This window comes from Canis aureus, chromosome 8 (assembly GCF_053574225.1).
Source record: "Canis aureus isolate CA01 chromosome 8, VMU_Caureus_v.1.0, whole genome shotgun sequence".
NCBI lineage: Eukaryota > Metazoa > Chordata > Mammalia > Carnivora > Canidae > Canis > Canis aureus.
In genome coordinates this window covers 61,357,053-61,371,654 of record NC_135618.1, presented here as the reverse complement: position 1 = coordinate 61,371,654, position 14,602 = coordinate 61,357,053, and the positions used below count along the sequence as shown (strand labels likewise).

Below are 14,602 nucleotides of genomic sequence, written 5' to 3'. Positions count from 1 at the left end.
CTACTGGCAAGAAGGGGCAGGGATGACTCGGCCAGGGATCACTGGGTGAGTGGTGGGTGGGAAGCCTGCGCCAAGCGGGGGGCTGCGGAGAAGCTGGCTTTGGGGGCCACATTAGCACACCCCCCACTCACTGCCTTTGTAGTCAAGGTTCTTTTGTATTTCTGTGGCAGGCAGGTCTGCCGTACACTGAGTGCAGCTCCAGGTGGGATTCAGGGATGGAGGGGAGGCCTCTGGCCCTGGAGCCAAGGGCATGGCCGTTCCGGAAACCTAACCTGACTTTTGGGCAGAGTGTCAGCCCCTCACTGAGCTTCAGTGTCCCCACCTGTGAAATGAGAAGAAAGCCGACCTTGCAATCTTGCTTTAGAGACAGTGATAATTTATGTTGGCTGGTTTGCAAGGTGCTGGTGCACAAAAAAGGGGCTGCAGGGGGGCTGGGGCATAATGGGATGCAGAGCCCAGGAGGCACCAGCGTGCTCTGCTCCCAGGGATTCTTGAGCTCCAGGGTTTATGTTGGCCCTCAGGGGAGTCCTCTTCTTGGAAGCCCTGGGGCTGGCCTGTCATAGAATCCTGTGCCCACACGGCGCCCCACGCAGACAACAGGCTTAGGGGGAGCCTCCAGGAGGGCTCCTGGGAGCATTCAGGCCCTGAATGTCCTGGCTCCGCTGGGCAAACACAGTATGCCCACAGGTGCCAGGGCTGTGTAGGCATGATGCTTACCCTCTGGGACTGACCCTCACCCAGCTCTGTCTGCCACACCAGAAGTGGGACATGTGGCTCGCCCCCTCTTCTTCCTGCCTGCAGGCCCTCCTCCCAGCCACGGTGCCAGCCACAGCGCCTGGAAAGCTGAGCCTTGGCTCCACCCAGTTCCAGGACTTACTTCTGTGGAGGGTGGGTGGCAGCGGAGCTCAGGGCATGAGGACCCAGACTCCAACATACATTTGCTCTAGTTTTATTGCACTTTTACCACATTGCAAACTATTCCACAAAAATGCTGCAAAATTCAGCCTGTTGCCGAGGCCCGCAGAGGAGCCCATGTGACGTATTTACACCAACTATCAAAGCAGAGTCAGAAGATGAGCAGCACCCTCAGCCGCCGAGAAAAGTCCAGGTGCTGCTGGGCGGCTCTGAGAAATGGAAGACGTGGTCATTGGCGTCACTCTGAAACTGGGAGTCTGTCCGTCCACCAGCCCATGATGACACCGGGTGCCTTCTGCACTGAGACGGGACTCAGCCATGGGGCTGGGGCCCCAGGAGGGAGAGATGGGGGCTTGTTTCAAGTTAGGTCCAGAGTGAGTGCACCTGGGGGGAGAGTCCGGCCCCAGTGGGCGCGGCCCTCTTGTGTGCATTTGGTAGGTGGTCTGGGGTCTGCATAGGTGTCACTATTTATGTACATAGACACCATGTATAAATACAAAATAGTAAATAAAGGCTTCCTTTCCGTAGAAAAAGGGTGGGTCGCCCCCGCCGCCAGGCCGCCTCGTCCGTGAGCACAGAGCGCCCCCTCCCCAACCTTCTCTGGTCTTGAAAGCGAATACAACGTGTCTTGTCAGACCCACTGCCGAAGGACCTCACGTTCCCGTGGTTCCCCAATTCCCGGAGTGGCCTGTCTGTTCCTGAAATCACCGAATTCACGGTGCAGATGCGCGTGTCCCTCCTCCACGGCAGGCTGGCGGCTCTCGGTCACTACCTGCCGGGGGGCGCTCTGTGCTCGGGGTCCAGGTCATCCTCCACCACGCTGTGGGGCCCGTCCTTCTCCACGCAGTCCCTGATGGCCTGCAGCACGATGCGCAGCCGCCGGTCCAGGGCCTCCAGGTGCGGCCTGTACAGGATGGGGGCCACTCGGTCCTTGCGCAGGGACTCGGCCATCAGCAGACTCAGCCTGTACTCCTCCTTGGCCAGAAGCTGCAGCCGCAGGTAGGTGGACTTCCTGATCCTGCAGTGTAGACAGAGGTCAGTACCTGACCCCCAGAAACTGGGTATGGGGAGGCCGGGATGAGGAGCCGTGTTGGCTCTATGTGGGGTGGTCCCGGGTTGGTCCCTGACCTGCTCAGAGGCACCGTGGTGAGCGTCCTGCCCGGCAGCGCAGGTGGCCACTTGAGACCCGAGGGGTGAGCGCAGGGACCCAATACTCCAGGCAGACACAGGGTGGGGAGGGACAGCCCACCCATCCAGGGGACGGTGCCCAGCTCAGCTCTCCACACCTGCCCTGTGGCCTGTTTCATCAACCGTAAAAGGAAGCATGGGTGGGGAGTGTGGGGGGGGGGTGGAGCCCCACAGAGAGGGTTGCAGAGTGGCACAGAGCGCTGGGGGCAGGACGCTGTCTGAGCCTCACTGTCCTCATCTGTAAGATGGGCCGTTACAGCTGGCATGAGCTGCGTGCCAGGAAGAGCTTTGCAGAGCCGTAGCTCCTGCCGCCAGGTGTCGGGGTGCCAGCCTGTGTGCTGCCGTGCAGTGGGAGTGGGGCTTCGGGGGAGCCCCTCTTCTCTGTATCTTGGCTGGCAGGGATCGGGGGGCTCTGCCCAGCCTGTGGCCAGGCTGGGGGCTCCCTAGGGGGGCAGAGGGTGGACACCGTACCTGCAGCACTGCTGTAAAGGCACCAGAATGGACAGCTCGTCATGGGAATATTTTCCAAACCTGCCCAAGGGAAAGCGGGATTGTTGAGGGTGCCATGGGCAGCAGGACTCCTGTGTGCACCACCTCCCACACGCATCCCCCGGGGGACCCCAAGCACTGCAGTGAGCAGCACCTCGTGTGTGCCCTGCCAGGCCACCAGGGCCACGGAAACCAGGCAGTGTGTCCCTGGCAGTCTGTCTCCTGCACCCCTGGGCGTATGTCCTCTAGCAGTGTGTCCCCAGTGCCCCGGGCAATATGTCCCCTGGTAATGTGTCCCTGGGCAGTGTGTCCCCAGCAGTCTGTCCCCAGTGTGTGTCCCCAGCACCCTGGGCAGTATGTCCCCAGTGTCCCAGGCAGTGTGTTCCCGGCAGTCTGTCCCCAGTGTGTGTCCCCAGCACCCTGGGCAGTATGTCTCTGGGCAGTGTGTCCCGGTCTCTGCTGTCCCCAGCAGCACACGTGGGGCTTGGGATGAGAGAGGCCCCTGAGAGCTGCTTGGTGTTCTGGCCACTGCACTGGGCAACAGCTCGTAGATGTGGGACCTGAGGCAGGCTGAGGGGAGAAGGCACCAGGGTGGGGCAGCCCAGGGTCCAGCCGCAGTGCTGTCTTTTACAGCTGGGAATCTGTGGCCCCCACATACAACTGTCCAGGCATCGGAGACCAGCAGCTCTAACCACTTAGGAATGTAGGTCCCCGCATGCACCCCTCTGCTCATAAGGCAGAGGGCTCTCCTAGGTGGCCCAGGCCCGCCCAGAAGCCAGCCAGCAGTGGCCCTCTTCGTAGGGCAGGGAGAGCCATTTGTCCCAGTGAGCCAGTCCCAGATGACTAAGGTGCCTTCTGGGCAAGTAGCCTCTCTGGGACTCAGTTTCCCCAGGGTAACAGGAGGACATGACAGGACTCAGCACACAGGGTGACCCTGATGGTCAGGAAGAGTAACACTACAGGCCTTTCCTGCCGACAGGAGCTGCATCACACACAAAGCGTCCCCAGGGAACGGCCACCACCCGCACTCGGAGCCCGAGTCCTCCCAGGTCCAGAAGGCTCACCCTCTTCCGTTGTCTAAGTGAATGATAAACGTCTCATTGCCAAACTTCTCAAAAGTCTCATAGTGATGGCGGTCCATGTTCCCTGTGGAGAGAAGCAGACCGAAAACTCAGGGCTGTCCCCCACTGCCCACGTCTGACCCCAAGGCCAGAGCCACGGGGCAAAGCAGGTGTTTGGCCGCAGCAGGGTCACATGTAGGGTGGGAGCTCCCAGTGCAGGCTGGGGCTGCGACATACCCATGAGGAAGTCAAAAATGGTCATGTCCATGATGTCCAGGACGCGGTGGCTGCTGTCATAGGGGGGTGTCTGCTTCACCTCCTCACAGTAGTCAGGGTCCACTTCCCACCTGCAGGGAAGCCAGTGTGAGAAGGCCAGGTGCCTCCTCTGTGTGGACAGGGAGGCCCCAACCAGCTCAGCACAGCAGAATTACTGCAGTGAGGACCGGGGGTGGAAAGAGGTGTCACCACAGAACAGTGCTACAGCTGAGGCTGCATCAACAGGAGTGTGGGGCTGGGAGGTGGTCAAACCACATCTGGAGGGTTGCCATTAAGAAACAGGGCCTGGACAGCAGTCACAGAGATACCTCCATGGCCACCCTTTTGCACAAGGGACAAGAAGGGCAGGGAGTGTGAGTGGAGTTCAAACTCGGACAAGCTGTGTTTCGGGCTGCAGCAGGCCAGTCTGCTCCACTGCGGGGGTGCATCTGATTCTGGCCGCCATCTACTCACAAAGGGGAGGTGCCAGCCACGCAGGGGGCAGGCAGGGGGTGTGCCTCCCCTCCCTGATACTCCTTACCCCTGTGGCTGTCAACGGGCCTGAGGCCCCTCTGAGCAAAGTGGGCAGAAGCCTCTCAGACCCCGGGATGTCAGAGTAAGGAGGATGCGGGCCACGTGCAGGGCCTGTCCAGCCGACACTCACTCTGCCTTCTTGCGCTTGTGGTACGAGCGCCGCCAGGGATTCCTCCATGTCTTCCTCTTGGCCAGGGACAGGTCTGGCAGGAAGGCCGCCAGCGAGCCCTCTATCTGGTCCGGCTTCCCGCACAGGGCGTGCTCGGTGGAGCAGTAGTAGGAACACTCGCCATAGAAGCAGATGTTGTTGGCTGGTGGCAGACGGACATACTGGTGAGTGGAGCGGGGGCGGGGGGGGCATCAGTAGGGCGGGGGGGAGCATCACCCTCACGCCAGCCCTCCCCACCTGTCTGTCTGGGGCCAGGCCCCCGGGCACACCTTCTGGCAGGCCAGGCTCACCCACCGTCTCACCCCGGCTCTTACGAATTGCTGCAACCCATGCTACAGGACACAGAGGCCCAGAGACAGGAGCTGACCTGCCTGAGGCCACACAGCTGGGGGAGCCGGCGTTCGGATCTCAGACTGGCATCTACTGAGATTCTAGAGTCAGTGTTCAGTGCCTTAAAAAAAAGGCACTCTCACCATGAAGAAAGTGTAAACACTCTACAGTGGGAGAGGATGTTCAAAACTCGTAGCCCTGACAAGGATCTAGCACTCAGCACAGGAGAACTTGTACAACCCCATAATAAAAGGGTAAATAGCCCAACTAATAAATGCCCCCAAGGAGTTCAACAGACTTTTCTCCAAAGAAAATATAGAAATGGCCAACGAGGACATGACAAAGATACTCCATGTCTTTGGTCATTCGGGGAGTGCATGCTGAAACCCCAGTGAGACACTGCTTCTTACCCACCAGGCTAGGTTCGGTCGGGGGAAGAGACATGGACCAGTATTGCTGAGGGTGTGGAGTAGCTGGAGGCACACACGGTGCTGGAGGGGCACCAAGTAGTGTAGCCCCCCTGGGAGCCGGGTTGGCAGCTCCTCACTAAGTCTGCCGCACAATGACCACACGACGTGGCAATTCTACGCTCGAGCATCCACGTCGTACAGAGAGGGTCCCAGCAGCTCAGTTCAGTGGCCGAATGCAGACAACCCGCGTGTCCCTCCAGAGGCGAGTGGACAAAATGTGGCTCATCCATAAAATGGAACACTGTTTACCCACAATGGGAAAGTGTCAGCCTTGCTGACACAACAAGGCTCCATCGTGGATGAGCCACAAGAGCGTGATGCTCCGTGACAGAAGCCAGACACGAGGGACCCAGGTTGGCACGCTCCGTGTGTGTGACGTGTCTGTAATGGGCAGATCCATCCAGAAAACAGTGGTGGTCCAGCGGCTGGGGGACCTGGGGGGGGGGCTGCTAACAGGGATGGGGTTCTTTTTGGGGTGAGGATAATGTTCTGGAACTAGTGGTGATGTGGCACTGTATCACGGATGTACTCAAAACCCCTGAATTGCACACTTCAAAATGATGAGTTTCATTAAAAAAATAATAATAAAGCAGGGCAAATTTAACTCAATCTAAGCACAAACGATGGGCACATTATTTAAAGAAAAAGAATAAAGTGCCATGGTCATTTTGTTGCCAAAAAAAAGATGACCAATTGTATAGTATCTGACTCATGTCTCAGTAAGACGAGTCATTGATAAATCGCGCATCGCTGGCTGCTGTGCTTTGGTGAGCTGTCGCTGGAGACCCCAACCAGTTGTCCCTGATGTGTGCTTCCCGACGGAGTTCAGTTGCTTTGTGGGTACGGGGGAGAAACCCTCCAGAGCCTGGAGTGTGTAGTAACTCGGCAGCCAGAGGGGCAGGCACCACGCACAAGCCCCCAAAGGTGCAAACAGCCAGTTTCTCAGACGAGGTGTCTCCTCTGCTGCTGCCGCACACCCTGCCCAAGCAACACTCACGAGGCTCCCAGGGTCTTCCAGTCACAGGTTCACTCTCCTCATGGAATGAAAACATGCGTGGCAAGGCCCTGCTACGTGGTGGGGGGCACTTGTCTGCTCTCCTGCAAGTGAAGAGTCTCCGCGCCCGGTGAGCAGCCACCCAGAGGAGACGGGAAGGCGCCCTGCTGGCATACGGCGCGTCCCTGCTTGGATCGCCTGTCTCTCTTCCTCCCAGGACCTCGTGACCCCAGAGCCAGTGCTGGATGATCGCCACAGAGGACGATCCAGGAAAGATCAGTCTGTGACCTCGTTTGTCAGCATCCCACCAACACCCAAAACAGCCTCAGCCGAGGCAGCGGCTCCACTTTCAGGAGGAAAGTCTTTCTCTGATCCTGTTGGCCAGAGCCCTGGGGTGTGCTAATCTAGGAGTCGGAGCTAGTTTTAGATGGATTCACGCTGGGAGACAAAGGCATGTTGTGAGCACACGGCGTTTTCCTCCTCGGAGATGCAAGTCTGGTTTCTAAAGGGATATCCAGGGTAGGCCCGGAAAGTTTCCCAGGGGTGCAACCCCGGTGGGGTGCTTCTGCCCTGGGCTGCAGTGTCCACACCTGAATGACGGCTCCAGCAGCACCTGCTCAGGGGGCTGGGTGTTAAACACAGTAACCAGGTCAAGTCAGATATGTAGCAGCAAGTCAGGGGCCACTGCATGTGAGCGGTCATTAGCTCGCCCCTGCCCTTGGACAGAAGTGGGCGAGGGAAAGGAAGGAGCAGGGGCCTGTTTCATCTCCGTGATGACAACTGAGATAGACACAGGAAAACCTGCCTTCCCCAGCACTCTAGGCCACTCCTCAACACCTGACACCTTGGGGGAAGACAGGCTGGTCTCTGCACAAGGACTGACGCGTTCCCCCCACCTGTGAGGCCTGAGGGTGGAGACCAGGAGCATTTCAGGGATCTGCCCGGCAAGAAGGTGAGTCCCAAAGAATGGGACGCTTGCTATCCTTGTCCAACCTGGGTGGCTCTGACATGTTGGTGGCTGTCAGGTGGGGCTAGAATGCTGGGGAGCTACCGTCACTCAGGAGTGGCTGAATTTTTCCCACTCATTTTATAGAGGGTGACAAAACATGAGAGACTCCTAACTCTGGGAAATGAACAAGGAGTAGTAGAAGGGAAGGTGGGCAGGAGGATGGGGTGACTGGGTGATGGGTGCTGAGGGGGGCACTTGATGGGACGAGCACATGTTATACTGTATGTTGGCAAATCGAAATCCAATAAAAAAAAAAAAAATATATATATATATATAAGAGTGGCCTGAAGACATCTGGGCCCAGCCTGGGACCCCCTCTCACCCTCCACGTGCATTTAAATTGGACATTGTGTCCATAGTGTGTGGGCAGGGTCCCCAGACCCCTGGCCCATGTGGCAGGAACAAGAGCCACTTTAAAGATGTGGGTGGGGGTTGAGTGGCTGGGAGGGGTTCCCAGCTGCTCACATTCTGTGTCTCATCCTGGAGGTGGGCTCCCCTATGGAAACCCATGGATGTGGGCACCTTCCAGGATGTATGAGACGTGTCCACAGAAATTTACCAAAAAAGCATAAGGAATTTGTGGGGCTCAGCTCACTGGGTTCTGACCTGTCCTGCCTCTGCACTGCTATGTGGCGGGGGGCACTTGGCTGCTCTCCTGTGAGTTCTGCATCCTGACACCATCCTCCGTACTGACAGGGCCCTGTCTCTGGCGCACAGAAGGACCGCAGTGTACTTGAGCTCAGCCCGCCTCCTAGGGTATCAGTCCTCCTGCCAGAGGCTGGCATCAGGCAGGGCTGGGCCAGAGGGTTGCCTGTACCTGCCACAGGCCCCTCCGGCTCTCAGCTGGTGCCAAGCTCCCCTCTTGGTGACTGTGACTTTCCCCTTTCATGACTCACCCCAGAGCAGAACTACTCGGGCCTCTGAGGTGGGAGGAAGATTAACCTCTCCAACATGTGCCTGAAGCTCAAGTGAAGCTTGGCCTCTGTGGCTACTTTGCGACTGGATGGTTCTAGCAATGCAAAGCAGAAGGGGTGCAAGTGAATCTGAATAGACTTTGTTTTCTAGAATGGGGTCGACGCTGGCTCCCACCATCCAGCTGCGTTACAGAAAACCACACACTTCAAAGGGCTTTTGGGAAGAGATCCGGCTGATGGAGTGGCGCTGCGTCCCATCAGGTCCAGACACCAGGAACAGGGATCCAGCCATCTGAGTGGCACCATGGAAGATTCCGGCAATCATGGTGCCGAACGCAGGCATCCTCGCTATCGCCATAGGACACTGGGAACAGGCCAGGGCTGACAGTTGCAGTGCACGGAGCACCAAACCACCACAGTGGGCAGCACGTGTCCTAATGTGCCTGCTCAGAGGAGGGACTGACTCTGGCTTCTGTTGACAGAAAGGAATCCACAACCCATCACCCACCACACGCAGAACATCAGTGCTGGGGCCCTGGATGCTGTGGCTCCGCGGCCCCTTCCTTCCTTGAGAGCCCTGGCACGGCAGCTCCTGAGGGGAGGCCCCTCTGCCCTGAGAAAACTAAATATGGAAACATCCTGATGCATTTTCCTCTCTTGACACTTCAGACTGTAGTTCCTCTCTTCATTTTGGGCAAGTTACTGAGTCCCTTCTGGATGGTGCCTTCAACAGATGACTGCATGACAACGTGCACTGCATCCGTCTGGTGCAACCGGACTCTGACTTAAAAACCAACATGCTGGATACCACACGACCATGCGGATGGATCTCAGAATGGTGCTGCCGAGCCAGAAGACAGACAGACAGACAGACGACAGCACACACCGTGTGCCACTCCCGCTTGTGCAAACTGCAGAAGCAGTGAAGTCACCCTCAGAGATACATAACAGATTGTGTTGTCTCGGAGGATATAGGCCAGGATGGGACCGGGAAGGATGGACCAGTTCTCTGCTTATCAAAACTCATGCAACTTCTCACTGTGACACTATTTACAAAGAGCATGTCAATCACACCTTGATAAAATCGGTTAAAAACGGGGATGACGAAACAATCTGCCCCCCGGTCCTGCCTGAGAGTTACATGAGGAATCCCACAGCGGGCACACAGCAGTGCCTGGCAATAGCAGGTGCTCAGTGATGTACGTGTCCCGTCCCCACCGTGTGATGACTGAGGGGAAGGACGCAGGGCCCAGGGAGCCTCCTTGCAGGCCCCACTGGCAGGCGCAGCCCCGTCTGAGGGGCTTGGGGGCTGCCCACATGGGAATGGGCTAGTTTCTGCCGAGGGGACACAATCCAGCCTGAACGGCCACTCCCCCAAGTATGCCCTTGGCAATAACAGGCATTCTGGCCCATCTCTGCTGACCCTATGTCAGTCCCTCGGTGGGTGTGGGTTCTGTGGTGAAAGCCCCAGAACTAGCCCAGGACAGAAATACAGAGCATCCACCTAACATAGAGGGACACTGGTGAGTGATAAACTGGGCGGTGGGTGTGGGAAGCAGGTATGTTGTAATTTTTGAACACTGAACAACATCACCAGGAATGTTACAATAAAAACCACAAAACCACGGACAAGGAGCAGCCACAGAGCCTGGGCGTCCCGCGGTGTGACCCAGCCTGGACTCGGAAGGCTCGTCAGCACTTGGGGCAGCATGGGTGTGGCGTGTGAGGGTGTGGAGGCCGATCACAGATGCTGGGAATAAGAGCTCCTGGGGTAGGCTGTGGGCAGAGGGAAAGGAGCAGCTCGAGGTCTTGGGGTGGGGGAGGAGGGGGGCGTAATTCCAGCAGAGGGCACTAGAACCCAAGATTGGGGACGCAGGTTTCCACCCTTGCAGAAGGACCTTCCCAGAAGCTCAGGCTGTGCAAACAGGAGCTGAGTTCCCAGTGAGCCGATGAGCTCCCGTCTCTGGGTGTGTAAGCTGCCCAGGATGTATGAGACATGTCCACAGAAATTTACCGAAAGGGCAGGTTTAGACAAGGCTGACCGAGAAGCACCCTTTGGTCTCTGGTCACGGGGTGAGCCGCTGAGGCACAGAGAGCAGGGGCAGGAGATTTCTGTCCTATTTCCCTGTTATGGGGTCAGAGAGGAGGAGCCCCGTGAGGGTGTGCTGAGTTGCGGATGACCGAAATGAAGCCTGGTTAAGCCGTGGGCCTCACCCCAGGCAAATCTGTGAATGCTGTTAAGAAACCATGCAGCCCAAACCACCAGCAGAAGCCAGATGTCGGGGACCCCCGGGCACAGCCAGTCAAGGGCCTTACGTGGGTCTGATGTGCATGAACTAACGGTGTGGCCACGGCGTTCCCACGGACAGGCCCTCACCACCAGGAGGGTCTCTATCCCAGGGTAGGTCCATGCTCATCCTGTGCTCCACTTCTCTGGCATCCCCTGGACACTCTGGCACCTCCAGGAACCGCATACAAGGGACAGATCCCTGAGACTGAAGGTATTTCCCACGCTCAGGCTGAGCAAGCCTGCTAGCAGCCCTGCTGGCTCAAGTTCTCTCAGGGACAGGGATACCTGCTGTCACTCAGCACCTGGGACCCATGATTCTGGAGGGTGTGACTTACATTTAGGTGTGCGCTGGAGATTGAGGATATAGTCTTAAAGTTTTCCATAAATGTCAGCCCCTCTCTCTCTGTAGCACATGGTACACGTAGGCCCCTGCCACCCTTGAGGGCACCAGGAGGCAGCCCAGGCCTTGCCACTGGGTGAGGGTCTTGCCAGGGTGTTTCTTACTCCAGGGGACATTTCAGAGAACAGAGGTTCCTCTAGCCCGGCCACCTGGAGAAGACTCTCCAGAGTGGCTGGGAGTTTTCAAAAATGAACTCATTTGGGCAGCCCCGGTGGCTCAGAGGTTTAGCGCCGCTGTCAGCCCAGGGCGTGATCCTGGAGTCCCGGGATCGGGTCCCACGTCAGGCTCCCTGCATGGAGCCTGCTTCTCCCTCTGCTTGTGTCTCTGCCTCTCTCTCTCTCTGTCTCTCACAAATAAATAAATAAAATCTTAAAAAAAAAATGAACTCATGTTGTCTTCGAAAACAAACAAATGGTAGGAAAAACCTCTATACCCAGACCAGGGGATTGATTTAAGGATGGTAACATGGCCATTTGGCAGCCTTTTAAAATTACGATGTAGACACACCCCAACACATAACTGTGTTGTCCAGCAGAAGGGATGCCCTGCATGTGGCCCCATGAAAGCAACGGGCTGGATTATACAACTATTCTTTATAATCCTTCTTCTTCGTCAAAAAGGTAAGTACACACTGGTGGTTACCATGTCATAAGCTGGTTACCTGGGGAAATGAAGAAGGTCCTCCACAGCTTCTTGTCTCTTGTCACATCCCGGATTTCCTTGGTCATGTTGACCATCCTGCCAGCCACGGGGGGCACCCGGCGGAAATCTAGGATCCTGGCGGGAAAGTGACAGGGAAAGGGTTCATGCCCGGGCTGGGGCAGAATGAATACCCATCTCTCTGCGTTGGGCCTAAGGGGTTAGGCCCAACTTGGAGCCCACAGTTCTACCTGGTGCTGTCAGCGACCAGAAGACATGGGCTCCATGAGACTACTTTATTTCTAGCAGAGGCCTGCCAGGTGCCCAGACCCTCCTTTCAGGTCTCAATAAATTAAAATTAATTTGGCCACTTTTTAACGGAATGCCATCTGAACTGCACTGCACTCACCCACTTGCACAGATACGAGCCCCATGTGCTGCCCCCGGATGCCCTCCGAGGGAAGGTGGCTGGGCATGGGGAGCCGGGCGTCCTATATCCCCCTACACACTCCTGCAGGCATGCCCTGCCTGCTATATTTGCCGCCTTGTGTCATAAACAAGCTCTACCTCCCAAGTGAGTGACCCCTGTTGCCTTTGTGGCAACTACTCTTCACAGAAGGGCTCTTTGCTGGGTTTGGGATGCTCAGTAGCTGAAATTGTTGAAAATCTGACTTGGGGTTTCTGTGGCTGCCAAACAGGATTTGTAATCTTTAAAAATACAAAACAAAACAGGCCTTGCAAACTTCAGTGTATCGGGGGTCTTAAGAAAACCCTCATCTGCAAGTCTGGGGGGACCCCGGGGACTCTGCTTTCTACCCAGCCTGGAGGACTGTGAAGCTGCGGCCTGGACTACACCCCAAGCTGGAGGTCCCTGCCATGTAAGCAGGGTAGCTCCAGAAGGCCAAGGTGGGGTCCCCTGCCCCCTGGATGCTGGCCCGTGACAACCTCTGGAGGGCACACCTACACGGCCACCCATTACCGCCTGCCCAGCTCCCCAGCAGCAGGCGGCAGTGCGGAGACCAAAAAGGAGTTCATGTTGTGCCCAGTAGAGCCATCCCAGAAGACGGGCGACGGATCTGGGGCACAGCTCACCTGTCCAGGTGGAAGGCAGCGATCTCTGCATTGTGCCTCTCATAGTCAGAGAAATAAAAGAAGTCAGGTGGTGTTTCCTGCTCCCTTGTTTGCCTGGAGAAAATGGGATGAAACAAAGGATTTATCACCGTCAAAACCCTCCAGTGAAAGGGTACAGGTGGCTTTTACCGGCTGGCAAAAACAGACTGTCAAACTTCCAAGAATGTTCTGAGCCAGTTGTTAAAGTCATCCTTAAAAATCAGCTTATATATAAACACACAACCACATAAGTTACATTTAAAAAGTAATAAACATTTAAATCTCATCACTTCCCAGTTATTTCACGGCATCCTACTGTCTGCTCTCGAGGCTGGCTGCTGACTTCTCCTGCGTTTGCAGGTGCAAATAGCATATGATGAGTTGATGCATGTCCCCAAGGCCACCTTCAGTGACCTCTTGCTGAGAACTTCAAATCAGCCAATGAGGAAGTATTTGCACCACAGGATGGGCTTCTTCGTATGGCCCCAGCCCCAGCCGGTGCTGTCCAAACATGCTGTGGAGAAGACCACGTTCTACGTATCACTAGCCACGTGCAGCTCTAGACACACAGTGTGCTAGTGTGGCTGAGGCACCGGCTGATGTGTCTCATTCTGGCCGATCTGGATGTGAGTGGGCGCACCTGGCTAGGGGCCACTGTCCTGGACGGTGCAGCTCTAGTGGGTGAGGCCTGAGGCCTCCCTAGTCCTCGTCCTCTGTGCTGCTTTCCTCACCTAAGCGGAACAGTGGGCCTACCTAGATCCTTCTCTGCCTGCTGTCTCTCTGGCTTTGCCTCTCCAGGGCTGTTTGCATGCCCTTGACCCCGGCAGCTCCTCTGGCCTGATGTGGTTTCTGTCTGCCCTCCAGGTGGGCCAGCTCTATCTGTGGCCACCACCTCCAGGAAGCCCCTCCAGAATAGTTTTTTTCCTTTCAGAGGCCTTTCCTGGTAAATGCACCTGGGGTCTGCACGCATGCATGCTAAGATGGGAGACCCCTCCTGGCTCCCCCAGACCCTGTCTGCAGGAGAACGTTTGTCAGATCTGCCTCCATGGAACAGAGAGCACGTCCCCAGGCCCAGCTCTGCCACTGGCTAGTGTGTGACCTCTCTGGGATACCCAGTTCTACACCCTGAAGGGACAGTGGGCATAGCTGCCTCTCGGGGCTCTGTGGGATGAGGTTCAGTGTGGGCGGGCCTCCAGGGAGGGAGGGTGGGCCTCAAGGACCTCGTCTTCACAGGAGGGCCACTGAAGCCCAGGGAGGGTCACTGATGGTGGGGCCAGGGTCCTGACTGCCTGCTACAGACCACACATGCACACATGTGTACACACATACACACTCGCAAGCACTCCTCGCCAGGACAGGGTGTCAGAAGCATCTCCAAGAGAAGTAGGACCTGGTCTGTTACCTTTTCTCTGGCACAGCCACCCTCCCGCAAAGGAGCCTGTGGTGGCACAGAAGATAGTTTGGCTTCCTTGTGGCAAAAGAGGCTCCAAGCTCAAGCCAGAGATGAGTGACCGGCACAAATCCAGGCATAAGCACATCCCACTGCCCACTGCTCTGCTCTTGGCCTAGAAGCAGAAGGGCAGCCAGGGGCAGGTCCACCCCAGGCTCTGTGGCCAGGCCTCAGCTCCTGCACCCTCAGCCCCAAGGCCTTCTAGCCAGATTAGCATACCTAGGGTTGCGAGCCCTGGGTGAGCACTGAGGGTCCAGGCAGGAGGGAAGCAGAGGGAGCAGCCATGAGAGTGTATGGGGCAGGTGGCCACAGGGTGCTGGCCAGGCTCAGCCTCCCCAAATGGCCCTCATCACCCCATCTCCTTGGTGCCTACCCCCAACCCAGG

The 14,602-nt window shown here is 56.9% G+C and overlaps 1 protein-coding gene across 1 annotated transcript in view; it reads right to left on the bottom strand.

Moving 5' to 3' along the window:
• Window positions 1-933: 933 nt before the first annotated feature.
• FAM20C (FAM20C golgi associated secretory pathway kinase) overlaps window positions 934-14,602 on the bottom strand; it is a 49,420-nt gene continuing 35,751 nt past the window's right edge. The window contains exons 4-10 of the mRNA XM_077907438.1: window positions 12,750-12,842; window positions 11,680-11,795; window positions 4,573-4,753; window positions 3,891-4,000; window positions 3,657-3,738; window positions 2,575-2,634; window positions 934-1,933 (exon numbers count right to left, since the gene is read on the bottom strand). Coding sequence (XP_077763564.1) covers window positions 1,684-1,933; window positions 2,575-2,634; window positions 3,657-3,738; window positions 3,891-4,000; window positions 4,573-4,753; window positions 11,680-11,795; window positions 12,750-12,842 — 892 coding nt within the window. The 3' untranslated portion in view covers window positions 934-1,683. The remainder of the gene's footprint in view (window positions 1,934-2,574; window positions 2,635-3,656; window positions 3,739-3,890; window positions 4,001-4,572; window positions 4,754-11,679; window positions 11,796-12,749; window positions 12,843-14,602) is intronic.